Here is a 27,937-nt window from a genome sequence, read left to right as displayed (position 1 = left end):
CTCCTTAAAAATCCATGAACAAAGTGTAGAGATTCCATAAGCCAACCCTTATTGTGGCCCCTTCATTAACACTTTGTTACAAAATCTAAAGATGCCAGCTTAAGATAAGCTAATACTGTTTCCATGATTTTGTATCTCTGACACCAATAAAATATATTTTAGTCCAAAACTGAAAATTTTTCTGTCATAATTCATAGAATGCCAATGCGTTTCAGAGTCCTAGATATTCCCAATATAAATTCCAAGTTGCTTCTATATATTTTTAATATCACAATTTTTGTAACGTGAATATTTAAAATTGTTAATTGTTAATATTTCAAATGCTATTTAGGTTCAAAGTTGCAAAGTGGAAAGAGGTTCAAGTTGGAGATGTCATTCGTCTGAAAAAAAATGACTTCATTCCTGTAAGTGAACAAGTTTTCTCTATTTCATCCAAATTTGCCTGAATCTGTGACCTTTGGTATAGTTTCACTTGATATTTAACGTGTTAACTTGTGTTTATTGTTTTGAATAGGCTGACATTCTCCTCCTGTCCAGCTCAGAACCAAACAGCCTCTGTTATGTAGAAACTGCTGAATTAGATGGGTAAGGATATATCTTTTGAAAGTTCATTTCATTTAAGCCACTGCAGTGCAAATACAGCACATTATTTATATACATTTATATTTACATATACATGTGTATATTGAAGTCACCTGTTCCAAGAGTGTCATGTGTATTGAAATGGATCTTGAACACGGAGTTGAAAGATCTAGATTTGAGTTCCAGTTTTGCCACTTTCTAGCAATGGAAACTTGGCCAATTTGCTTCATCTTTCCAATCTTCAATTGCTTCATCTCTAAACTAAGGTCAGAATCATAGAATTCTGTAACTGGATTGGACCTCAGCTATCTTCTAATCTAGCCCCTATTACCTAAACAGGAATAGCCCAAACAACATCTTCAACAGTTAGTTGTTTGGCTTCCTCTTGTAGACATCCAGGTATAAGGAATCGACTTCTAAGACAGCCCATTCCACTTTCAAACTGTTAAATTATTAATAATTTTTCTTGTATATTGAACCAATTTTTGCCTCGATGTGACTTTCACCTTGGCAAATGTAGACCTATAACCTCACTTGTTTTTCTAACTCTTAAGTTGAGAGGGTATCATGAACAGAGGACCATCCTTGGAGTCAAGAAGATCTGAGTTCAATCCCTGCTTCTGATATATACTAGTTGTGTGTTTCTGGATTGTCACATAACCTCTCAATGTCCAAGGCTACTCTTTCAAGACTAAAAATTATAGACAAGTTGCTGATTTACATAGGTAGATAACATTGTTTAATGGGAGTGCTTTATATAAATGAAATCACAGGTCCAGAACCTCTCTCCTGCCCCCAAAAACCCTTTTTCTTAGTGAGATAGTTTATGTTGTTATCAAAATTTCATTTTTGAGAATATACTATCCCTCTTGAGTTAATTTTCCCTCTAGGCCCTCAGGCATCGGGATACTTTCTCTGAAATCTGAAACCCAAAATCCTAGAGTATATGTGGCAATCTCCTCCTTATCTATCATCCTATGACCAGTTCCTCTCAAGGCTCTGGTCATTTTTCTATCAACAACAACAACATATTCTTTTTTTTAATTAGATTTTTTTATTTTTAGTTTACAACACTTAGTTTTACATATTCTTGAGTTTCAAATTTTCTTCCCTTCCCTTCCCTCTCCTCCCTCTTCCCCCCAAGACAGGATGCAGTCCAATATAGATTCTACATAAACCTTCGCATTAAACTTATTTACACAATAGAAGATATTCTTTATACATTTGAATGAGATCCACACTATAATTTCTATTTATTGCTTCCTTTGCTTTTTAAGGAAGAAACAGTTATTAAGGAAAGCCAGGAATTTCCTAGCTGACCTACCTTTAGCAGCAAAGAGTCCTAGCAGATATCTGTGTAGCTAAAATTATTTCTCACTATTGTGTCTTGCCCTCCTGGTAACCAGGATGATGAAAGGCCTTGAGTCCATGTCAAATAGAAATCAATTGAAGGAACTAGGGATTTATAGTCTGGAAAAGAGAAGGCTCAGGGAGGACATGATAAGCTGACTTCAAGTATTTGAAGGGCTGACAGATGAAAGAAGAATTCCACTTGTTCTGTTTCACCTCAAAGGGCAGAACCAGGAGCAATGGGTGGGAGGTGTAGAGGGGCCACTTCAGCATAGGTGACAGGAAAAATATTCTAACATTTATAGCTGTGCAGAAATGGAATGAGCTGCTGCCAAGCAGGCTCTGTAACAAATGCTCATTTTTTTTTCTGTCTGTTTTCTGTAGTGCATATTCTATATAGAGGCACTCCCCGAACGTGGGAGAGGCTGAGGTGACCTGTCCAGCTCACTCTGTAAACTTATCTCATTTTTAAAAATTATTTGTAAAGTAATACTTTATGTTGGGTTCCTCCTCCTTGGAAATTTTTCTTCAAGCAGAGGCTGAAAGACCACTTGCCAAGACATTACAGTGGAGATTTCTTTCAGGTGTGGATTGCAGTAATGAGGTCCCTTCCAATATTAAATTCTGTGATTCTGTGATCCCGTCTTGTCTATCTCAGAAGGTCATTTGGAGGATCAAATGAAATAACATATGTGAATAATTTCAGTTCTTAGTAATTGAGTAGAAATCTTTTGAAAAAGATACTACTGCTACTTATAAAACATAAAAAAATTCTCATGACCTTCCTGTTAGACTATGTTAAGGCCAATTAGCCACCTGCCTAATAGGCAGAACTAAATGAGCTAATATTTGTGGAAACTATGAAATAAAATCCTGAATGAGGGGTGTTGCTAGAAGGTAAAAAGCATATTTCATTGCAAAGTTGTGTGTTTTTAGTGCCCTTCCAAGCTTTCAAAATGTATCATATTTTGGTTTGGTGTAAATGTGAAGTTTCATGGTTGACAGATATACTCTTACCTTCTCAGGTCAAGTGGGCCAAAAAGAAAATTATTTAATTTCTAATGATGATAAGAAATAACTGAATTTCATTTTTGAATAGGGAGCCAAACAAGCCCCATCCCAATTATATACCTAATGAGTGTGGCAAAATATTAAGAGTTTAGTTTACGAAGGTATACTCAGAGTTTGGGACAAATAGGAGAAACAGCAGCCATCATTAACCAAGCAGGTAGGTGGTAGAGAGAAAGTTGCAGTTGACTAACTGGTGAGTCTAGGGAGTTAATAGTTTGAAATGTTCAAATGTTTATCCATATACTAGCCCAGAGAAAGCTATTTACAAAGGGAATCAGGTATTTAGTATGCCAAAGATTTGGCTCCAGTTCAGTGAACCACTTATTTCTCCCCTCTCCAAAGCTTCCAATTAAAATTGGAATTAGAAAATAGGACCACTCCAAAGGACTTACGATGTAGAATGCTATCTACATCCAGAGAAAGAACTATGAAGTATGAATGCAGATTGAGGCACACTTTATGCTTGCCTTTTTTTCCCTTTTTTTCTCTCTGTTGTTTTTGTTTTTGGGGTTTTTTTGGTTCTATTTCTTCTTTTTCATGATTTATTCCATTGGTCATAATTCTTCTTCACAATTTGACTAGTATGTAAATAAGTTCAATGTGAAGTTATACATAGAAGATATATTGGATTCCATGCCATCCTGGGGCGGGGTGGGGGAGAAAATCTGAAACTCAAAATTATGTAGAACTGAGTGCTGTAAACTAAAAATTAAAAATCTCTAAATGAAAAAAAAAAAAAAGAAAACAGGACCAGACCTAGAGTACATAACCATGTGAGCCACTGGAAACCTGCCAGTTAGAACACTGATTACTGATTCTTAATATAGAAAGAATATGACTAAGTAATGAAATAATGTAAGGTTTTAAATAATTTTTACTGCTGTTTTCCTTCATGAGGGAAGTTAATCCAATGAATTTTTTTTTGTTTTGACTTTTTCCTCTAGAGAAACAAATTTAAAGTTCAAAATGTCACTTGAAGTAACAGATCGATATCTCCAAAAAGAGAGTGCATTGGCAGCATTTGATGGTTTGTACAAAATAGCTCTTCTGGCTGCAATGTTGATAGATAATTTCTATTTCTAAAATTTTTAAAAATAGTAAATTTCCTATGAAATGCTACGTTTAAGCATTCACATAGGTTGAAATTTTTCTTTTCAATCTAGGTTTCGTTGAATGTGAAGAACCAAATAATCGACTAGATAAGTTTACAGGAACACTATTCTGGAGGAACACAAGTTACTCTTTGGATGCAGATAAAATTTTACTGCGTGGCTGTGTGATTAGAAATACTGATTTCTGCCATGGCTTGGTCATTTTTGCAGGTACTTTATTTTTTCGTGTCATTTATAGCCTGAAGTGAATAATAGAAATGAAGCACAAGGTATTTCCTCCCTGCCTGTTCAACATCAGAAACACAAGATTGAACACATATATAATTGCTATTTTTCATATTTTGACCACATTGAATTATGGTGTCTTTTTTAGGAGCTGACACCAAAATCATGAAAAACAGTGGAAAGTCAAGGTTTAAAAGGACTAAAATTGATGACTTGATGAACTACATGGTTTACACGGTAAAATATTTTTATTTTACTGCACAAAAAGCTAACCTGTTACACTAGTAATTTTAAAAACAATATTAGCTCCAATAATCAGTGAAGGACAATGGAAAGATCTTTGGGTTTGGGATCAGAGGACTTTGGTCTCATGCTCCATCTCTGCTGCTTGCTATCAGGGTGAGCTCAGAGCGGTTAACTTCACCTCTCAACTCCAGTTTCCTTATCTACAAAATGAGGGGATTGGGCTTGATAACCTCAAAGATTCCTTTAATTCTCAACATATGATTCTTTGGAGAAGAAGCTCTGTGATATGATCAGTATGGAGTTCACCCTATTTCATGATCCAACCTGTACATGTTAGTAGATAGTCTTCCTGAGTTGCCATGGCCAAAAACATTCATTACGTGTTGACCAACCTCCTTGTTAGGAGCCTGTCTAAACTCAGTACAGACAATATTGGACCTTTAATTAATGATAGCTAACATTTCTGTAGCACCTAGGACGTACCAGGTACTATGCTAATTAGGCACTTTACCAAACTGGCTCATTTAATCCTCACAACAACCCTGGGAAGTAGATGTTATTATTATCCCCATTTTACAGCTGAAGATAGTGGGGTAGATAGAGGAGAAGTGACTTACTCAGAGTCACACAACTAGTAAATATATGAGGCTGGCTTTGAAATCAGGTCTGCCTGACTCTAGGCCCAGAGCTCTATTCTCTATACTATCTAGATGCCCTATCCACCAAACCTTTCCAGATTGGGAAGAGTTTATGCCTCACGGGTACAGCTTTTGAGAATCTAGGGTCACTTCTATTAATGCAGAATTATATTTCAGTAAAATTTTATTTATAGGGGCATCTATATGGCTCGGTGGTTAGAATGCTGGGCCTGGAATCAAGAAGGCCTGAGTTCAAATGTGACCTCATTTAACCTCTGTTTGCCTTAATCCACTGGAGAGGAAAATGGCAAACCATTTCAGTATCTTTGCCAAGAAAATCCCATGAACAGTGTGGTCCACAGGGTCACAAAGAGTCAAACATGCCTAAACAACTGATCAACAGCAAGAGTTTTGTTAATTATTTTTGCAGACAATTTTTTTGGCGGTGGCATTGCAAATCAGATACTATTAGTAATCGTTTAAAGAAACCAAGTAAAATCTTAAAGGAAAGTATTCTAGTACTGTTTTGCTTATTTTTATTTCAAACATTTATAAATAAAGAAATAAGCAAAGCTTTTTGAGTAGACAGGACTAGGAATCTAGCTTGGACCCACTCTTGGTCAAAGGAAGATCCAAGTAATACGTGTAAACATGTTTCACTTTCTAGATTTTTGTTGTCCTTATACTCCTTTCTGCTGGTCTAGCTATTGGACATGCTTACTGGGTAGCACAGGTTGGTAATTATTCTTGGTACCTGTATGATGGAGAAGATGAAACACCTTCATATCGTGGATTCCTTAATTTCTGGGGCTACATCATTATCCTGAACACCATGGTACCCATCTCCCTCTATGTCAGGTAATGAATTCTCCTTTTTGTTTCTTGCTTTACGCTTAATGAGAAGCTATGCAACTTATTATTAAATGGGCATTTATACTAATTTACTTGTGCTCTCTCATGACGTAGAAAAAACATTTTTTCCTCTATGAAAAATCCCCCAATATGTGGAGCTTTGAAGTATATTCATAATCAGGCTTAGGAACTGAAATCAGTGTTGGGTGAGAAGGTTGCATTTCTTACCTCTTTTGCGGGGGGGAGGGGAGGTGTTTTTCTTCGTCCCTCACTGAAACTTTCTAGTGTCTCCTGCTCTTGTACCAGGTTCCTAGACACATACTATTCTGAAGCACAGCTCTCTTAACCATGGCTTTGTAAGAGCTTTATGGTGGGGATGACCTTTCCACTCCTTGTTGTTTCTCACGTTTGTAGCTCCTTTTTCACTTTGACAAATATTTACTGCCTCTTTTCCCACCTTTTGATGTAGTGTTAAGCAAATGATTTTTTTCCTCGCATGCCTTAAGAAACTACAAAATATCTCATGCCTCTGAAATAATCATTGCCTTCCTTTGGTGATTTTCTTGTTTTGTTTTTCTTATTTCCAAAATTCCCTCTTTATGTTAGGTTTGTATTTAATGCTTTTGGGCAGGGTCTTATTGTGCCTTGGGTTTACACTTTTCTACTTAGAGCATAGATTCCTAATGTTTACTATAGTGCCTGGCATATAAAAATTAAAAATATTAAAAATTAAAAAATGTTTATTGAATTGAAATAACAAATAGTCCAGGGACAGATAGGCATAGTGCTTTTTAATTAGATGTGATGATATTTGTCTTGTTTTATATTTTACCGTATGTAATTACAGTCATCCTTTTAATATGAAATAAAGCTCTGAATCAGGTTTCTGTATCGTGGGAAATCTAAATTCATCTCTGGTGTGATTGTTTGGGAAGATATTTGTCTACATTTTTTATGGCTTTGTGTAGTAAGTACTGCAGATACATTAAATTCAACAGTATTTATTAATTGCCTACTGGTGCAGAGCACACCATGGTAAGCACTAAGGGAGACAGATAGAACACAGTCCTCTAAAAAAAATCACGGCCTGGGGCATATGGCATAGTACAAATTGCAGAAACAAAATGGGTATGCACAGGATTTGGTGAGAGAGACAGAGAGAGAGAAAGAGATAGAGACACACAGAGAAAGAGAGAGAATGAATCCTACGAAATGTTCACCTTATGAGAATATATGAGTTTTCTATTTTTCTGAAATTAATTTTTGCTTCTTTCTCAGCAATTTTAGTCATCTTTTTCCTAACCTCTGATGGTTCTGAATGCTTTCTTGTTCCTATCCAAGATGTACTTAAAATTCTAGACTCTGTAAACCATTTTAAAATTCCCTTACTGTCTTTTATTTCAGATATTTTAACCTTGGTGACACTAGTTTTTGAAGGAACTTTCCTTTTCAGCTCATAAATCATAGTTTAGTCCTTACTTATCCCAAGGCTTTTACACTGCTGCTCTGTGATATGATCAGCTCTACTTTGCTCAGCCCATTTGAGTTGAGAAGTGGCTTATCCAAGATAAATTGTCTTAGATGCAGTTTGAGGGAAGGAAGAAGGAGCAGAGATTGTCAGCCCTTCCAGTAATACTGTGGTGATGGCATTTCTTGGTTGAATGTATGTGACACTAAGAGGAAAATGAAAGTTATTGCCCTATAGCTAATCAGTCAATCAAAAAGAATCTGTTGAGTGCATACTATATGCCAGACAATATGATTGATGCTACTGATACAAAGGAAAAATGAAACAGTTCCCATCCTCAAAGAGTCTGCAGTCTACTAGGGGAAACTATGTACCTATACCATCCTATCAATAACCGTTTTTTTTAAAAGCACTTTTTATGCCCCCCACACACATGCCAAGTGCTGGTGATACAAAGAAATTTCTGTCCTTGCATTCTAATGGGGAGACAACATATATATATATAAACATATTATATATATAAACATATATATATATAAACATATATATATATAATATATATGTATATATAATATATGTATATATAATGTGTGTGTATATGTACATATATTGTGTATGTGTATATATATATGATACATACAAATATATAAAACAAATTAAGGTAATCAGGGTAATATTAGCAAGTAGGTGATCAGAGAAGTTTGATAAAGAAGAGGGTGTTTGAGCTGAGTTTTAGAAGAAATAAGAGATTTAGGGAGACAGAGGTGAGGAAAGAATCTATGCCAGGTGTTGGGACAGCCAACTAACTCACTTCCACCAAGATGAAAGATAGAGTACTAAATATGGAGAGTAGCAAGAAGACCATAGAAGAGGAGATGAAAGCATGAACCAGGCTGACCCCTGTGTGAATAGAAAGAAAGAAACCAATGGATGTGATGCTATGGAGATAGAAAGGAAAGAAGAAAACTCAATGTGTGCAGTTTGTATTTGAGCAATCCAACAAATGTTATTTCTTTCTTTCTAGTGTTGAAATCATTCGTCTTGGACAGAGTTATTTCATAAACTGGGACCTACAAATGTATTATTCTGAGAAGGACACACCAGCAAAAGCTAGAACAACCACGCTCAATGAACAGCTTGGACAGATTCATTACATTTTTTCTGATAAGACAGGAACATTAACCCAGAATATTATGACATTTAAAAAGTGCTGTATAAATGGACAAATATATGGTAAGTATTAGCCATTATTTCACTGAACATTTGTGGATTATGTATTGTGGATAGAGCTCTAGGCAGCACTGGAAATATATAATAATAACTGGCATTTAGGTAGCATTTTAAGTTTCACAAAGTGCTATGGCATCTTATCTCTCATTCAATCGTCACAACAACCCTGCTTATTATTGTCACTTTACAAGTGAGGGAATTGAGGCTGAAAGGGGGTAAGTGACTTGCCTGTGTCTCACAGTAAGCATCTTAGGCCAGATTTGAACTCAGATCTTCCAGATTGCAAGACTAGTGCTCTTGCACACTGGACCACCTACATGCTTCTATACAGAGTAAAATAAGAGGTAAGAGGGAACTTGATAGTACTATAATCTCTTTCTTGCTCTGAGTTTCAGCACCCACCCAGGAATATGATGCCACTCACTGGCAGGTACAAGGAATAAGCAGGTAGTTGAGTTTAGTTAATAATATAACACATGATACTCCAAGTTTACACATGGGTTTAAACTTTTCAAAGCACTTTTATACAACTCAGTAATCCTGAAAAGTAAGTAGAACAGGTATTCCTATTTTACAGATAAGTAAACTAAAATGAAAAAAAAAGTCAACGATTTGCCCAAAGGTGCACAGATAATGAGTAAACAAAGCTGAGACGCTTACGACCTCTGTGTCCAGTCTCACAGACTAGTGTTATTTCTGTTATACTATATTGCTTTCTGTGGCCAACCCATTAGACTGAACAAAGTCTTGTGATGTTATAGAAAAAAAATTGTGATCCTTCAAGATGGTTATAAGAAGAAATAGAACACATAAATTCTAACAAAACCATAAAACATATATAAATCACATGATAAAAAATGGGGGAAAATTATATATATGTGTGTGTGTGTGTGTGTGTGTGTGTGCGCATATATATATGCATGTGTATATATATATATGTGTGTATATATATGTGTGTGTGTATGTGTGTGTGTATATATGTATGTATATATATTGCACACAAGTGCCTATTTACCTTGTGATTTTAATACTTGCTTTTATTTCAGGGGACCACCGGGATGCATCCCAGCATCCCCACAGCAGGATGGATGTGAGTTCTTTCACTTTCTTTAAGAATTGTTTGTTGGTGACATTTTGCTTGCAAACAAATGTTAGCTTGTCAATATTTCTGTGTGTTTAAAAATACATTTAAATTACACAATGATTGTTTTCTAGGCAAAAATAAAAGTAACTCAGAATGAAAATTTAAGCTTCATTGAAGCTCTTAGACTGGCATTTTCATATTCAGCATTTTTTCTTCCCTCTCCCCAGGAAGTCGATTTTAGTTGGAATACATATGCAGATGGAAAGCTTGTGTTTTATGACCATTATTTAATTGAACAAATCCAGTCAGGGAAAGAATCTGAAGTTCGACAATTCTTCTTTTTGCTTGCAATTTGCCACACTGTCATGGTGGATAGGAGTGATGGTAAGTAAGCATTTCACTGGTATAAAAAAAAGAGCCTGAAAATTTATTATCTACTCTGTAGACCTCATATTGAAGATTTAAATGCATATAAATGTCATACACAGCAAGTTTCTCAAGAGATTAAGTAATCAAAAATAATGATTGAGCTCTTACTCTCTCTGTAAGATCTAAAGGATTCCAAGAAATATAGGATTGAAATCTTTGAGTTTAAAATCTACCCTTTTCTTCAAACCTTCATTTCTAAATAAGGTTACATTTAAGGACTATTTTAGAGTTATGACTACTGGTTGTCTAAGATCACATTAGGAAATTTAAAATGTACTCTTAAAATTATCCATCATTGACAAATGGTAGCCATTTGAAATCCTATTATGGACATGATAATATAGAGTCCTGGTGTGAGGAAAGGAGCAAAACCAGTCCCCTTGCCTCTTTGTGCTCAGGCGTAAGCTGTGTTTATTTGTAAAATATTCTCACTTTCGTGCTTTAATCAATATAGCCAACAAAAACACTTCAGTGTTTACTTGTCACTGAAATCATTTATCTGCAATAGGTCATCAATCCTGTGAAAAGAAGTAAGTTTAAATGCTAAATAAATAGCAACTGGGTGTGGTATCATTCCATGAATTCCAAAGAAAACCATTCTCAAATGATGAATTTAAGGAGTCTAATAAAAACTGCTTTCAGAGTTCAAATTGAGGTGGAGAAATGGAGAAGGTTTATCAGAGATCCTGGTGGGGAATGGTACAGTCAGAGAAGGAGAGGTTAAAGTGTGTTTGACTGGGCATCTCCTCACAGAATAAGGACAAAGTACAATGTCATAAAGCCACCTGGCTTTGAATAATTGATGATACTTTAAAAACCCACACACAAAAACCACCTATGTGGAGTTTCCTCTTTGGTGGTTATGATTCATTCTCAAAGGAAGTGCACAATTCTGTAAGGATGAGGGTGGAGGTCTTTCCCATATTTTACACTAAATTCCCTAGGGCAAGGGTGGGGAACCTGCAGCCTCCAGGACACACATGACCCTCTAGGTCCTCAAGTGGGGCCCTTTCACTGAATCCAAACTTCATAGAACAAATCCCCTTAATAAAAGGATTTGTTCTATAAAATTTGGACTCTGTCAAAAGACTGCACCAAGGACCTAGAAGGCTACATGTGGCCTTAAGGCTATAGGTTCCCCACTCCTGTCCTAGGGACTTTGCATAGTGAAATTAGAAGCCTGAATAGATAGTAATAGGATTTTTCTCTCATTTCAAACTCAGCATTTCTAGAATGAACTCACTATTTTCATCCAAATTCTGTAATTTTTTAATTTCCTGTTTCTGTTGACTGATACAACCACACTGTAAAGCTGAAAAAACCTGGGGGGCATAATGGAAAGAGCACTGGATTTGGAGTCAGCAAACCTGAGTTCAAATATTAACTCTTCCTTTTACTACCTTGTGACCTTGGGCAGATCACTTGACCTCTGCCGGCTTCAGTTTCCTGAGCTATAAACTGAGGGTTTGGACTAGGTCAGGGATCTCCAGAAGTGGGGTGGGGTCATAACATATATTTAATCAGCTAGTCAGAAATTGAGAAGACCATTTCTAAGACTCTTTCCAGCTCCTAGTTGATGATCTTATGATCATTGACTCTTGATTCTACCTGGGTCCCCACATTCTATAATCTAGAAAATCCCGTTTGCCTTCACAGTATCTCTGACCTGTCATTTCTGTTTTTAGTGTTACTTCCTTAATTCTGGCCCTTATCAATTCTCTCTGAACAATACTGCTAGTTATCTTATCTCTTAACTCTCCATACCTCATTCTATCTTTCACATTGCAATTAGAATCACCTTTCTGTAGTACGAATCTGAGTATAGCAATCCTTACTCTATCTTTCCAACCTCGACAAATACTAAATACCTTCCAGCATTCTACATTTCAGACAAGCCTGGCTATTCATTATCCTAACTGCCATATCAGTCAGTTACTTAGTATTTATTAAACATCTGCTACATGTGAGGCACTGTGCTAAGTGCCTTTTTGCTTGTTATCTTCTATTCTTGCAATGATTTCTCCTCACATAACCACCTATTAAAATTCTTCCCTTTCTTCAAGATCAAAATCTGGTGCCATCTCTTCCAGAAAACCTTCCCTGTTGCCTCAAGCTATAAGCTCTTTCTCTATTCTAAATATAAAATTTAATCAAATTCAATAGAACTTTACGAAAAGCCTACACATACGCAAGACGTTAGCGATACTACAGTTATCCCTTCCACATCATGATTTTCCCCATCGCAATTTCAACATATCTTGGATTGGCATAAAAACTTAAATGGAGTTTAGTGGAAGGCTCAGATGACATATGAAGGCCAGCAGATGACACAGAAAAAGTTTAGAAACTCAGAAATGCATAAAATATATGTATAGTATTGCAAAATATCAACATATTTTATCTTTTAATACCAAAATAATTCAGACTTCTTCACTGGTACAAAGGGAGGGCCAAAAAATTTTACACATATTTTCCAGATTGTGGTGGGCATGGCACCCCTAACTCCACCATGTGGAAGGGATAACCATACAACAAAAACAGTCCTCACCCTCAAGGAGATTACATATATTTGAAAGGATATAACATGTACACTATTATTGAAGACAGGATCATTTGAGGAGGGAGAGAACAGATAAGACTTCAAGGAGAAGGTGTCACCTAAGATGAGCTTTAAAGCAAGAGAAGAATTCTGAAGGTAGAATCAGGGAGAAAAATGCTTTCTAGGCCTGAGGATTGTGTCCTGTATGAATGTAGAGAAGTAGGAGATGGAGAGTCAGATGTGGGGGGAACAGATGGTCCTGTAGTTTGTAGGAATTGTGGGAGAGATGATGACCTCAAAAGGAAGACTGAGAAAGAGGGGTCAGACCTCTTTTTTTAATATATTTTATTTTTCCCCCAATTACAAATTAAAACAATATTTTTAGCATTTTTTTTTAAAGTTTTGAGTTCCAAATTCTATCCCTTTCTCCATTTCCCTCTCCCTGAGATGGTAAGTAGTTCAATATAGTTTATATGCATGCAATCATGTAAAACATTTCCATATTAGTCAGATCTCTTTTTGAGGAGGTCCTGGAGAGGAGAACCAGGAGAGAACAGTGTTCCAGAAGCTGAGGGGAACAATTGTATCTAGAAGATCGACCAGATAGTTGTCAATAGTGTTGAAAGTGGCAGAAAGGCCAAGTATTAAGAAAAAAAAAAACTATTGCATTTAGCAATTTAGCATGATCCTTAGTAACTGTTGAGAAAGTAGTTTCAGTAGAACAATGGAATCAAAAGACAGACTTCAACTTGAGAAAGTAGAGCTAGCACAGGTGACTCTAGAAGTCGTGAATGAAGGGGAAGAGATATATGGAACAGTAGTTTGAGGGGATGGGAGGGTCAAGTGATTTTTGTTTTTTACAGAGAAGCTTGAACGTGTTTGTAGGGAGGGAGCCAGGAGTTTCAAACCACTCCAAACTTTCCCTATTGATTTAGCACAATATAGCTTGTTCCTTTCCGTGTCACTTGCTAACTGATGGTAATATCAAAATAAGGCCACCAGAAGGTACAAGAAATTATATTCTTTTGTATCTAGTGAAGGGAGCCCTGGTTCTAGAGGTAGAGAATTTTCCTGTGTGTTTTTTAGCCCTTTCATTTGAAAGAGGGAGATAAGTAATAGTTGATCTTCCGTGAGGCATGAATCAATATTCCTATTGGAATCCAAGCCCTCTGAAAATCAGAATCAGGTATTGACTTGAGTCATATTTTACTAAATATGTTAATACAACTCCTTTCACTTAAGAGCCCTCAACAAGTTTAAAAAAAAGATATACAGACGTGGTATGAAACATTTCACTTAATTGATATCTGATACATGCCTCTGATGTGTACATGCATTCATTCACTCCTGACATCTTCTGGCTTCTTCTCCACCCACGTTCTGTAATTGTCTTTCTCTTCCTTACTGTGTCTCAGTCTCATTTTTTCATATCTCTATCTGCCTCTGTCTCACTCTCTCAATATCTCATTCTAGGGCAAATCAACTACCAGGCAGCTTCTCCAGATGAAGGGGCTCTCGTCACTGCTGCCCGCAACTTTGGCTTTGTCTTCCTCACAAGAACACAGAACACTATCACGATAAGTGAGATGGGAACAGAAAGGACATACGATGTTCTGGCTATTTTAGATTTTAACAGTGATCGAAAGAGAATGTCCGTAATTGGTAAGTCTCACTCAAAACCTACTATTCGAAGGAATACCATTAAAGAACATTCTATAATAATTTATGTACCCATAGTCTAATTCAGCTTGATTCCATGGTAAAAGCTTGAGTTGTGGGAAATTTCAAGTCCTCAACTGAAACAGGTTAAATTTATATTTTTTCCTTCATTCTTTAACTTTCTAAGACACTAAATTTCAGAGAAGATTCTGACCTGTTTTGTTAGAGATTTTCCTCATTTGAGAATTTCCTATATCACTGTAGGTCCAGTTGCTTTTTGTATCTTGTGTATTACATGAACCTCGTTTACATCTCATTTACAGTTCAGTCTGTTGGATGTTCTTTTTAGCAAACAAATTCAGGACCCTGGGTATTGGCCTTGAGCATGTAAGATGATGCATAGAAAGAGAACACAGTCTTTTAAAATATTGTTACTGCCTTAAATGGCATTTTGGAGGGAGCCTCTGGGCTCCATATTTTTATTTAAACATAAATATTTCTATTCTACTCCATACAAGGGAATGGCAAAAAAGCAAAGGACCTCCACTTGGGAACAAAATTGTGATTGGGAATCGAAATGTATAGCACCCCCACACACACACGGAAATGGTGCTTTGCAAGAGAAAGACTTACTAAGCAGAGAACAGAATCAATAAATCAGCAAACTTTATTGAGCACCTACTATGTGCGAGGCATTGTGCTAGGCACTGAGGATCCCCAAAGTGTAACAGTCCCTGCCTTCGACAAGTTTACATTCTATCTCTAGAGAGACATGTACCTATGTAAATATATGCAAAATAAATACAAAGGAGTTAGAGGGAAACGGTGCTAAAATGGGTCAAATACCACATTTACTTCCACTTACCCTAGAGATATTGGATTAATATACCCAGAATCCTCTCTTCTTGTTTTATTAGATACTCAAATCTAATCATGTAGTAATTTGCTCAATAAGTACTTGGTCAGTACTGATCATCTGATGAACTTGCTTGTCGACTCCGTGGCAACGCAGAACAAATAAAGTGCTTGGACTCTGTCATCAATTAACGTAGATTTATTTGCAGGAATAGGACACCCATAGAAAGTTAATGCCAGATAACAATAAAATATATCATAAGGCAATAAATGATAATCCCAAATGATTGTTGCAAATAAGTTCATAATAATCACCGTGTCCTGGCACAGTCAAGAAAGACTTCAAGAAGGAAATGAGAACCAAGTTGGGTCCTGAAAAATCGGAAAGCATCTATCACATTCACTTTACTAGTTGTATCCTATTTATTTAAATGGTTTGCTCAATTCTTTGCGGGCAAAAGTCCTTGATTATTTTAACAGATTGATAATTCTTTAAAAGTCATTATCGGTGGTGTTAACCTTAAAAGATCTTGATACTAATGCTTTTTAATAGTGACAATTTAGTGAATGTGAAGTGTACCTCAAAGAATATAGCTGAATGCTGTATTTTCTTTCTCATTAATAGTAAGAACACCAGAAGGTCATATTAGGCTTTATTGTAAAGGCGCTGACACTGTTATTTATGAACGGCTGCATCCAGTGAATCCTACCAAACAAGAAACACAGGATGCCCTGGATGTAAGTCTTATTTTTTATCTTGATTTGATAAATTCAAGCAGTCAAGTTAAACTTCATCTAACACATCCATCATTCAACATTGTCTAGTGGAAGAAGCGTCAAACTAAGAGAAGAAAATGCAAGTTTTGTCTCTCTCTCTAGCTAGCTACATGGGAACATCCTACCTTTCCAGAGGACACCTTTGTTTGCTATTGTCAGATGATGATTAGAATCAATGTGTTAATTCAGCATGGTCACTCAAATGAGTCACTTAACCCCTCTGCACCTCCAGTTCCTAAGGCGAAATAGGGTTAACATCACTTCCATTTCACCCACTCCAGGCATAATTTACCAAGGCAGTGTATATGCATTGGCTATAAGGCAATGAGGCTGATTTTTTTTTTAAATTATCATATAAGAATTCATCCAGATGAATGTTGCTCCTTTAAAAATAGTCATTGTGAAAAACTATATACTTACTATATTGATGCTACTGTTGCCCTCAACCATTTTTGGAAGTTCTTCTTTGGAACTGCATATTTTTATTCTCTGTGGTGGTTGCAAGTTTTCACTCTTTAAGAGTGATTTTTTTTTTAAACAAACAAAAGTCATTCATGGCCAAGCCTGGAGAATAATGTTGGGGATTAAACTAGGTAGAAAACCTTAAAAGTTGGAAAGGACAATCTAGTCCAGCCTCCCATGAAAGATATATCTTATATAATGTCTTTGAGAGGTAGTCATCCTGCCTCTGGTTGATGGGGAATTCACTATTTAAAGAGAGAAAATATTCCATTTTCCTATTGTTGTTTTTTTTTATTCTGTTTTTCCCCAATTATATGTAAAAAAAAAATTTTTTGACATCAAGTTTTGAGTTCCAAATTCTACCTGTCTATCCCTTCTCTTCCCCCTCTGTTTAGATGGTAAACTGTAAACGTAAAATGTTCACTCATGTAAAACATTTCCATGTAAGTATTTTTTTCTTTTGTTAGTCATTTTCTTTGTTGGTTTTTTTGTTTGTTTGACTTTTCATATTGTCCTAATAGTTAAAAAGGTCTTCCATATAACTTTTGGGCATGAGTAAATGATAGACTGGAAATCCATTGTTCCTAGTCACCACCCCACCTCCCCCCTCCCCGCCCCCCACTTTTGGTCAACATATATAACTTTCTCTCCTTCCAAAGCCTTTCATATGTTTCAAAATAGCTATCATTCAACAAACAGGTTGGTGAAAGTTGATTAAGCTCATACTGTATCAAAAACTGTGCTAGGTACTAGAGATAAAAACATGAAACAAGACGTGAGCCATGCCTTCAGATGTGGCAGGTCAGCCATAAGAAAAAATATATAAATTCATCTTCTCTTCCTCAAGCTAAATACTCCCAGTATTTGGGATGTTTTTCATATAAGAATGCACAGATCCTTCATTGTTCTGGGTACCTTTTTTTAAAATAATACACTCTAACATAAATTTTAAGGGATTGGGGAAGTGTCTCTGCCTGGGATTTTTATCAGAGTAGGTAACACCTCTATCCATCCTTAATACGTGGTGCCCAAAATTGGGCACAGTATTCTTGTTGTAGTTTGACCAGTACAGAATACAATGATACATCTATGATGTAGACACTATATTTCTCATTCTTTCTCAATTTCAAATGTTTGTAGTCAGTAAAATTATATCTATTTCTTTTTGTGATCTTAAAATCATGATATTTTCTTGGGTGATTCATAAGCTGGCATTTAAAGGATTTCTGAAATTTTATGAGTAATGATAGCTTCATTAGAATAATTATGTAAATTCTCAAAGTGACTATTTTGAAGGATGACAATTCTTTGGATGAATAATATATGGTGTGCACATTAAAAATAATCCTTAATTCAATGTCACATCGTACATTTGAGTATTTTGAAAAAAGTTACGTACAACAAAGTATTATTGATAACCATTAACATTAGCAATATCTTTACTCAACATCCTTGAATATTCAGCTCTTAAAACTGAGCTCAACTGAAGATTGTATGTAAATTTTTTATATATAATTCACATTCAAAATAATGATGATTTTAATCTCTTTGTAATGGAAAAACTTCTGGAATATTTTTCCTTCCAATTTTACTTTAGGGAATACTCAAATAATGGTTTCATATTTGATTTGAGAGAATGTCATTTAGTTTGGGGTCCATGTGCGGTTTCCTTGTGGGTTTTATAGGAATATATTATCAAGATTTTTTTCTTTAAAACATCATTTTGCCCCTGATATATCATTGCAAATTTTTGGTGTTCAGTTTGGTGGAAGTAATAGTCTATTATGTGATAGGAATTTTTTTTTCAGGAATATATATTTAAGACAAATTTTTAATGGAATTATTTTAGCATTTTGTTTTTTCACTTCAAAATTTTCTTTAGCTAATTTGAATAGTGGAAGAATGCTGGGTCCTGAAGAGTTTCTTTTTAGAATAAAAATGTCAGTGTGTGGCAGTTTTAAAAGTGAAGTAAATTTTGAGACATATGCTTAATCTCATCTACTAGCTAGTTTGTACATAATCTATATTGTCTCATAAAACCACCACTTGAATTCACTTACTTCATTACTGCCAAGTAATATTTCAAATATTCTCAAATAAAGTAATTATTTGTGTCCTTTTAAATAAAAACAGATCTTTGCAAATGAGACACTTAGAACATTGTGCCTTTGCTACAAAGATATTAGTGAAAAAGAGTATGCAGAATGGAATAAAAAATTCATGGCTGCCAGTGTAACCTCGACTAATCGAGATGAAGCCCTGGATAGAGTTTATGAAGAAATTGAAAAGGATCTAATTGTGAGTGTTAACTTCAGTAATTTTTCCTATTCTTATAATAAAGGTAGTTATTGTATTAAACTTTTCATTTTCTGTTCAGCATGTGAACAGAAGGGATCATTTCAACAACTTGAAAATAATGGGATGGAAGTAGTATATTTAAGCTTAGTTGCCATCATCAAGGAAAGAGTAAAATTTCTGAGCTAATTAGGGAGTGGGGAGGATACTAATCGCACGGCTACATTATGTTTTTCTTCAAATATTTTAAAATACAATTTAATCTATATTTTTACTAAAATACAAAATAAAATACCTATCAAAATTGAATTTTTACTTAAAATAAGATGTGCTTATCATTACATAAATGTTATTGCATGAGTGGCAAGGTTTTTATTCTTGCAAATCAGTTTGAACACTAGAAAATAATATTGTTCATAACTGAGATTTTAACTTGCAACGACTGATGATGGTTTATGGTATTTATGGTATTTGTTTTTCCATCCTAAGGCTAGTACGTAACATACATTAATTATTTTGTAGTTAATGTTCAGGGAATTTGGTAATTTCAGTTAAACTATAGTAGTATAATTTTCACTTGATATATGTTATGGTCATCATCATTAATATATTTTGTGCATTTGTCAGTAAATGTCAGTAAATGAAATTGCTCATATGGCAATGAAAGCAGTGTGCATGTGTACATGTGTGTGTGTCTGTGTGTGTATAATTTACTATGAACATGGAGTATTAGCCAGCCCTTTGGTTAATATCAGATGTTAGCTCACTCTTGAACATTAGCTAATGCACATAATTCTTAATTCATAGTTTGATACTTTTTGCATTCAATCAGGTTATTTCTATTTGTTTCTGAACAATTATTTTTGGATTCTACAGTTGCTGGGAGCTACAGCTATTGAAGACAAACTACAAGATGGTGTCCCAGAAACCATTTCAAAACTTGCGAAAGCAGACATTAAGATCTGGGTGCTTACTGGGGACAAGAAAGGTAAGTTATTGTGTGTAAAAGTGAATTTACATATTCAGCATCTAGTTTATGACTGGTGCCTTTCCCTTTGCTATCTTTCCATTTATATCATGTCTAGATCAATTCTCTGAAACTCAGAGTGTTCCCTAAGTACTCCATCTCACACTGATCACTCTCTTTTCTTAACTCCCCAAACCTCATCTGTACCACACAGTTCAGTACACGATACCTGCTGCTGTAATAGGGCATATGCAGAGTTCCCCTGTTTCCTTCTTGCTGATCACCCCGCCAGTGTGCCAATTCAGCACTTAGGAGCTTTGGCCATGATGAAGCAATCTTCTTATTGGCCAATAAGCATGAAGAGCCAATTAATCTTTTAAAAAGGAATGAAAAGGGAGTTTACTACTACTTTAAAAAAGGGAGTTATTCTATCTCTGTCTCTCTTTTTCTCACCATGTGGCAAGTGAGTTTCCCTTAAGCAGAAATATTGAATTTCCAACATATGGTAGGTAAAGCACATGTCTTGCATAAGCAAGCCTGAGCCTGGGTTTTCAGTTGCCTCGTCTCTATTTTGCTTTTTCCTGGTTCATACATGGCTGCCTGTGAGTAGCCAGAAGCTTTGTCATCCCCAAAACACCCAAGGCCTGAGCCAGACCACACTGGTTGATCAGAAACAAACAGGTCAATTGTTTGAATACAGACTGAGGCATGTTCTTTTTTACTTTCTTTCTTTCATTCTTTTTCTTTCATTAGAGTCTTCTTGTACAAAATGACTAACATGGAAATGTTTTACAAGATTGCGTATGTATAAACTATATTTGAATGCTTACGATTTTAGGGAGGGCAGGGGAGGGACAGAGGAATAGAATTTGGAACACAAAACTTAAAAAAAATGTTAAAAATTGTATTAACAGGGAATTGGGGGGAAACTATACATAATACACACGCACACACACACACACACACACACATACACAGGTCAGCTCTTCATATACCGTACAGTATGACACTGTAATATTCATCTAGTGCTGAATTTTATGGGTGTATGTGTAACTATTTTGTGTGAAACAACACACTTGTTGACTAATAAAGCACCTTGTTGTTTTTCCTTTAAAATTACCCATTTCATAATTCGACTAAAACCTTTGCAACTAAAGAATGACCAGTTAATTTAGTTCAGTTTTTATTAAGTGCCTACTCAGTGCCAGGCACTGTGCTGGGGGCAGGGAAGACAAAAACAACAATAAAACAGTCCCTGCCCTGAAAGAGACTGACCTCATTCTGTTGACCTTTTAACTATTAAAAAGGAATTGATTAACATATAGACCTTTCATTCAGAAAATTTCTATGATTATAGTGGAAAGAACACTACGTTTTAGGTCTGAAAAATGGAATTCATATCTTGGTTTTGCTACTTACTACCCATGTGAACTTGGGCTAGTTGTTTTATCTCTTAAAGCCTCTAAAATGAGAGGGGAGTCATACAAGGCAATTTATTAAGGGGCAAAAAACAACAACCCATATCTCTAGATCCTGTATTCCTGTTAACTCTCCTAATCAGTGTATTTCTCATTTTGGACTTAAGTCTTAGTATCCATACCAAAAGGAAGGTGACTGAAAAGGAAAAAAACCAAAACAACCAAAACTATTTTCTTACATAAGAACCCTAAGTAAGATAACTAGGATCAGAACATAGTGGCTTGTTAATCGACTTTTTACCTGAGGCCATGTAGTTGACATAGAGATTTAGAAATAGAACATTTTTTTCCTTTATCATAGAAATCTTAAAAAGGCAAATTTTAAAACTTTACTTAAATTCACAAAATTCTACCTTCCAGGGACTTTTTTCTTATTATATGTACTTCATTCATTGCTCCTTATATTAGGTGAGAGTATGTATTTCATTGTATACTTGAGATGTGTGTATTATTTCAAATTTTGAGAATTGTTGAATAAGAATACATTTTCCATTTTTATAGGTAAAATTCTATCATATAAGCTATGGTTAGTGTTTTTTATGTCCTATATTTTAAAGGGTAAAGGATTTTATGTTTCTGAATACATTTCCTTTGGCTATTTTACAAATTTTCTTTCCGTATAAAATTGGCATAGCAAATTCTCTTTTAAAGTTGTGCTCAGGCTATATTCATCATTTGAAAGTCATTATTACTTGGAAAAGTCAATTTATATTCAAGTCATAAAATGACTTGGTAGGAATATCTTTTGACTTAATGTTGTCCCATTGTAGAAACGGCTGAAAACATAGGATTTGCTTGTGAACTTTTGACAGAGGACACTACAATCTGCTATGGTGAAGATATTAGGTAAGTAAAGAGAATGCATTCTGGGATACTTAAAAATGTCAAATTAGAGGCAAATCAAGAGTAGTTGATAAGAAGGCAAGTGGTGGGGGAAATTGGGTACAGAATATATACCTTAACGCAGGGTCAGGCAGTGGAAATTATTCAGAGTACTTAAAAGATTATGATTAGTTTAAAGCCAATAAGCTTCACTTGGAGTTTATTAGAGCAAAATCTGCCTTGAGATGCTTTTTCTTTCCCTTTAAAGGACATTCTTCCTAAGTGGGAGAAAGGAAGTCAGTCTAATGGATTTCTTAATACCTTAGTGTAAATTAACCTGATAGCTTTTCACTTAAAAAAAAAAGACTAACAAATATATCTCTGATTGGGTTATGAGAAATGTTTTGTGAGGAGTGGGCAGCTCCTTGAACTATTGAGATAATAAGCACATGTCATCCTCACAGTCAAGAACAGGTCTGGTTTCAAATGCCATCCTGAAGCTGAAATGCTAATTAAGCTGGAATGGAAGCATCAAAAATTATTCATGCTAACTGCTGACCTTTAATGAATCCCCAGAAACAGCCTCATTTTGTTAGGCAGATTCAGATATTTAAAAGGGGGGAAAAAGCACTAAAAGATTTAGTATATGCAAATGTTACTGATAGTCCCATTTACTGCCAAGCTGGTTCGTTAGATACCCGCACATGGTATAATAAACCCAGAAGAAAAAATTTAACATAAAATTATATGTCTTGCTCCTGAAAGATAATGGGGGAAATTGATTATCATTATTAGTCCTGCTAAACGTGGTAGAGTTTTGTAGAGCACTGTATTAGGATGCTAAACTAGACAAGCAAAGAGTTATGAGATTAATTATCTATATAGATGGGGCAGCTAGGCGGTGCAGTGGATAGAGCCCTAGGCCTGGAGTCAGGAAGACTCATCTTCTTGAGTTCAAATATGGCCTCAGAAACCTACTACCTGGTGGTAAATCACCTTGGGCAAGTCACTTCACCCTGTAGGCCTCAGTTTCTTCACCTGTAAAATGAGCTGGAGAAGGAAATGTCAAACCACTTCAATATCCCTGCCAAGAAAACTCCAAATGGGGTCACAGTCAGACATGACTGAACAAAAACAAAAAAAAATTATATACATAGTTCATCTCTAAAAGAGATGATGAGACTGTTTTTCCTTTGTTTTCCGGGTTAAAAACTAGTATTAATAAAGTAATAAGTTCATAATATGTTTATTTAAAATTTTTTTAGATAATATGGCTAATCTATTAGGCTTATCAGTTTTAAACTGATCACAGACTCCTCCTGAATATTTTACATAATTATCTTGGCATATACAGAAGCAATGTGGTGTAAGGCAGGCAGGACATGCTGAGTTCAAGTCCTACCAGTGACACATACTGGCTGGGTGACCCCCATCATTTAAACTCCGAGTGTGCCAGTCAGTGCTAAAAATATTATAAAAGTTGTCATTCTCCCTTATCAGCTAAGGGAGTCTCAGAGGAATCTCTCTTCATCAGTGAAATCATGGTTTTGAGAGAAAGATATATAAACTATTATACACACAGGTATGTGTGTGTGTGTGTGTGTATGTGTGAGAGAGAGAGAGAGAGAAGAGATGAGATGAGACGAGACAGAGGAAGAAGAGAGAGCAAGCTTTTTTTTTCCTATCATGATCTTACTGACCTTTTATAAGTCATAGTCTTAATAAATGAAAATTCAATCTCTTTTTTGAAGGTGGTTAAACTTGAACCTTAGGAACCTTAGATGAATTTTTGCAAGTGGCCAGTTTGATAATTTAATCCTGACACTCAAAGTATCTTTTCTTTCTCCTGGGTATAGATGGCAGCTGCCATATGTGGATATTCCAGGTAGTCCATGAAAGCATTACTCCTGTACAGTGTACTAAGCATTGCATAGGTAGCTGTTGCAGGGAGTTGGGCCCAGTTGTAGTCTGCCCCTTTCTTCCTCTGTCAGATATTTCATGGGTCTCTTAATGAGTCTTAGTTATCTCATGTTAACAGTAGTTTATAAATTAAACATAGATCATGGATCACTTGTTGAGAATTTGGTTCAGGAGAGGAGTTGGAGCTGGGGAATGTGGGTTCTAGTCTTGGTTCTGTGGCTTGGAACAGGTCACTTTATGAACCTAAGGCAGTTTCTTCATTGGTAAAATGAGGAGGTTGTCCTAGATTGCTGGGGAGTGTAGAAGCAGGCTGGATAGGAATCACTAGGGTTGGGGGTTTTAGTTTCTGCCCTCACATTTACTAGCTTTGTATATTTGGGGAATTATTTGACCTCTCTGGGCTACAGTTTCTTCATTTTTCAAAAGAAGGTTGGAATTGAGCTAAACTTCTACCTTCCAGTTCCATTCTCTGAGCCTATAATAAAGGAAATTGATTTCTAATCTATTTAATAAATAGTCAGAATACATGTCTTTTTTGTACTCTTGTAACTCTTAACATGGAATAGTTAGAAAAATGCTCAATTGGTTATCAAGAGAGGGTTCTAGACAGCTCTTCCTATAAGTAACTTTGTGATCTTGACCAAATCATTTAGTTTCTCTGAGCCTCATTTACCTTATCTCTAAGATAGGGAAATTGGACTAGCTAAAGCTAAAACAGACCTTAGATCCTAAAATTCCAGAATTCATTTCTATATTAGGTTTACTATGTTAGTCTACTCAGTTACTTATTATATATGGTACTGTTACAAATTCTTCAAAATAATACTGATTATTTGTATATAAATGGACTTCTAGTCATTTCTGTACAGTTTTCTCTCCAAATAAGTTTAACTCACAAGGCTCTGTTGGTTAGCAGACTGACCCTACTTGATAATGAGGGACTGGTGCTGACTATTCCGTGCTCAGCTGTCACTAAACAAAGGATACTTTTGGGGGCAGCCATCATGCTTTCAGAGGTGGCTTTCAGAAAGAAAGCTGCTTCTATTCCCTGGGCCCTTTTTGTGAATGGGAGCTCGGCCTTGTTAGTCAAGGCTGTGGTTTGTGAATTTGTCCAGGAAGACTCCTGTGACTTCTGGTGACCCCACCCACTGAGAACCTCTACCTTTACCCTTTGATGCTAAGTCTTAATGGAATTAAATCATACAAGAATGACATAGTGGAGTTAAAATTACTGAAGCATGGCATCATTGTACAAAGTTCTTTACTCATATCCTTGGAAGCAAAAGCCATGAAAGCCAAATATTTAAAACAATCACCACATGGCAGACTCTTTTCGCCCTGTGGCCAAGGCAAACAGGAGTATAAAAAGACAGTGTGCACACTTAGATTCAAACCCAGCCATTATCTGTAGGCAATGGCTACAGAAACTTAGGTTTAAAAAGAACAGAGGTCAGATACTTAGTTCCAAGCCTCTGCTTCCTGCTCCTACTGGAAAGGAGGAGAATTAGCAACTCAGCTCTGTTCTCTGCTATCTGCGTGCCATAGGGCCGCATCAGCTCCTAATGCTGCTGCTTTTCTGCTCAGTATTTACATGAGCAAATTCAGAGGGTGAGGGTCTCTGTCCTGTCCGGAAACTGGGGAAGAACACACGGGAGCCAAATGCTATCACCCCACCCTTCTCAGTCCTTGCTGCTCTTTTCAAACTTTCATGTTGGCCAGGTCCTATGTCACTTCTCTGAAACCAGGGATGAGAAACCTACAGCCTCGAGGCCACATGTGGCCTTCTAGGTCCTTGGATGTGACCTTTTGACTGAGTCCAAGCTTTATAGAACAAATCCTTTTATTAAAGGGTGAAGTTTGGATTCAGTCAAAGGGCCACACTTGAGACCCTAGAGGGCCACGTGTGGCCTCGAGGCTGCAGGTTCCCCACCTCTGAACTAGGCATTCTTGTTTCCTTGTTCCCCTACCCCACCCCCCACCCCAGGATCTTCCTCTTCTGTTATGCTGGCACAGGCTCAAACCTAATCACACATTGGTGAAAAGAAGGGTGGGAGTAGGGGAGACATATATAACTAAGGGCCACCCTGTTAGATCCTCATTCAATCCATAGTTCTTTTCCTTACGGTTCTGGGAAAAATTTACCCTCTGCTCTATTTTCCATTGCTTTGCCCAGACAAATACACATCCAGGAGCACAGCAGCCTCGGAATAAGATAATCAAATCTCAATAAGATGATGTGCCCAAGACAGCATTTTGAACTGCTGAGTTTAGTTCCTAGAAAGCTTTAAGTTTAAAACTCGTGCTTATTTTTTCCCCCAGTGCTCTTCTACACACAAGGAGGGAAAACCAAAAGAATAGAGCTGGGGTTTATGCAAAATTCTCTCCTGCTGTGAATGAACCTTTCTTTCCGACTGGTGGAAACCGTGCTTTAATCATCACTGGTTCCTGGTTGGTATGTATCTTTAAACTGTAGAGAGTAGCCATTTGGGTTAGTTTTTCCTTATTTTTTTTTATAAATTCTCCATTGTTCATTTGAGGCAACTAAGTGGTACAGTGGATAGAATATTGGACCTGAAGTCAGGAAGATCTGAATTCAAATTAGGCCCCAAAGAAAAGATGCCAGAAGGCACCTTCCTCGCAGTGATCAGGGAATCTGATGACTGTAGAGTATTGTCTAGAATACTGCACTTTGTTGATATGTTGGTTACCTTTGCTGAACTTTTTCCTTTTTCTCTTTTTTTTTTTCATTTTAGAGGGGATGGCTTTCTGGGAGGGAGTTGGGAAAGGCATACAGTACAATATATTGATCATATAAAAACAAAAGATTTAATAATTTTTTTTAAACAGAGGGAGATTTTAAACAGATATAAACAAACAAGAGTCTTTCTGATTTAAGAGGGTTCTCTCCCCAGGTCTGCAGGCAGTGTAGTGTAAGAAAAAAATTATTGACTCCGACCATTCATTCCTGGTCCTATAATTGTGGTCGAGAGTAGCAGGTTCTTGAAAGCCAAGGTTCCTTGGCTAACCAAATCCATAGCAACAGAACCTAGAACTGAACTCATATCAAGCCCAAGGATCAGTAGGAAAAAAATTTAGGCAGAAGAGGAGAAAAACCTGGGAAAGAAAAAGGCATCTGGTATTGTAGTTCGACCCATGTCCATGAGTAGCGGCATTTTGGGATGGACCAACTTGAGAGCCCAAACGCAAAACTAGAAAACATAATAATTGGACGCAGGAAGTCATGTGATAAGGAGCTTGGGGTCCCAGGTTCAAAAAGACCTAAAGACCAGAGGCAAAGGGGGAAGACTGTTTTTAAGCCATAAAAATATTTACACTTTGTCAAACTGATATATTTTCCTTTTGCTACTCTACCTTCATTCTTCCTGCCCTAATCAAACAATCAATCAACGAACATTGATTTAGTGCCTAATATGTGCCAGGCACTCACAATCCTGGGGATCCAAAGGGAAAAATGAAACCATTCCTTCCCTCAAGGAGCTTCCATTCTATGTCAGGGAAGACAAACATGTATACATGAGTATAATTTAAGGTAATTTGGGTGGCGGGGGGGGCGGCCAGGCGTCTAGTAACCACCGCAAGATCATGAGAGACTTCACGTAAGAGCTGGTGTTTGAGTGAAGAAACGATTCCGAGAAGCAAAGGTGAGGAAGGAGCACATTGCAGGCATTGGAGACTGCCAGTGCAATGGTATGGAAAGAGGAAATAGAATGTGAAAAAAGGTAAAAAGGCCGATTTGGCTGACTCTTTAGGGGAATGTATATATAATAAACCATAAGGTTTCCTTTTTAGTGGTTTGTGCTATATTCCTTTTTCTAATGCATGACAGATCAGTGTGCTAGGAGGTTGGTGGGCTAT

The 27,937-nt window shown here is 36.3% G+C and overlaps 1 protein-coding gene across 4 annotated transcripts in view; it reads left to right on the top strand.

The window, feature by feature from the left end:
* The window catches only part of ATP8B1 (ATPase phospholipid transporting 8B1), a 134,896-nt gene that overhangs the window by 85,836 nt on the left and 21,123 nt on the right, over positions 1-27,937 (top strand). For all 4 annotated transcript variants that reach the window (XM_036761138.1, XM_036761131.1, XM_036761153.1 and 1 more), the window contains exons 7-21: positions 332-404; positions 515-585; positions 3,948-4,030; positions 4,167-4,325; positions 4,489-4,577; positions 5,892-6,082; positions 8,569-8,777; positions 9,821-9,864; positions 10,086-10,242; positions 14,300-14,488; positions 15,966-16,078; positions 18,713-18,877; positions 19,751-19,862; positions 22,090-22,165; positions 26,381-26,513. In XM_036761138.1, coding sequence (XP_036617033.1) covers positions 332-404; positions 515-585; positions 3,948-4,030; positions 4,167-4,325; positions 4,489-4,577; positions 5,892-6,082; positions 8,569-8,777; positions 9,821-9,864; positions 10,086-10,242; positions 14,300-14,488; positions 15,966-16,078; positions 18,713-18,877; positions 19,751-19,862; positions 22,090-22,165; positions 26,381-26,513 — 1,864 coding nt within the window. The remainder of the gene's footprint in view (positions 1-331; positions 405-514; positions 586-3,947; positions 4,031-4,166; positions 4,326-4,488; positions 4,578-5,891; positions 6,083-8,568; positions 8,778-9,820; positions 9,865-10,085; positions 10,243-14,299; positions 14,489-15,965; positions 16,079-18,712; positions 18,878-19,750; positions 19,863-22,089; positions 22,166-26,380; positions 26,514-27,937) is intronic.

The sequence above is a fragment of the Trichosurus vulpecula genome, chromosome 1 (genome assembly GCF_011100635.1).
Source record: "Trichosurus vulpecula isolate mTriVul1 chromosome 1, mTriVul1.pri, whole genome shotgun sequence".
Classification (NCBI taxonomy): Eukaryota; Metazoa; Chordata; class Mammalia; order Diprotodontia; family Phalangeridae; genus Trichosurus; species Trichosurus vulpecula.
This window is presented reverse-complemented; position numbering and strand designations above follow the sequence as displayed.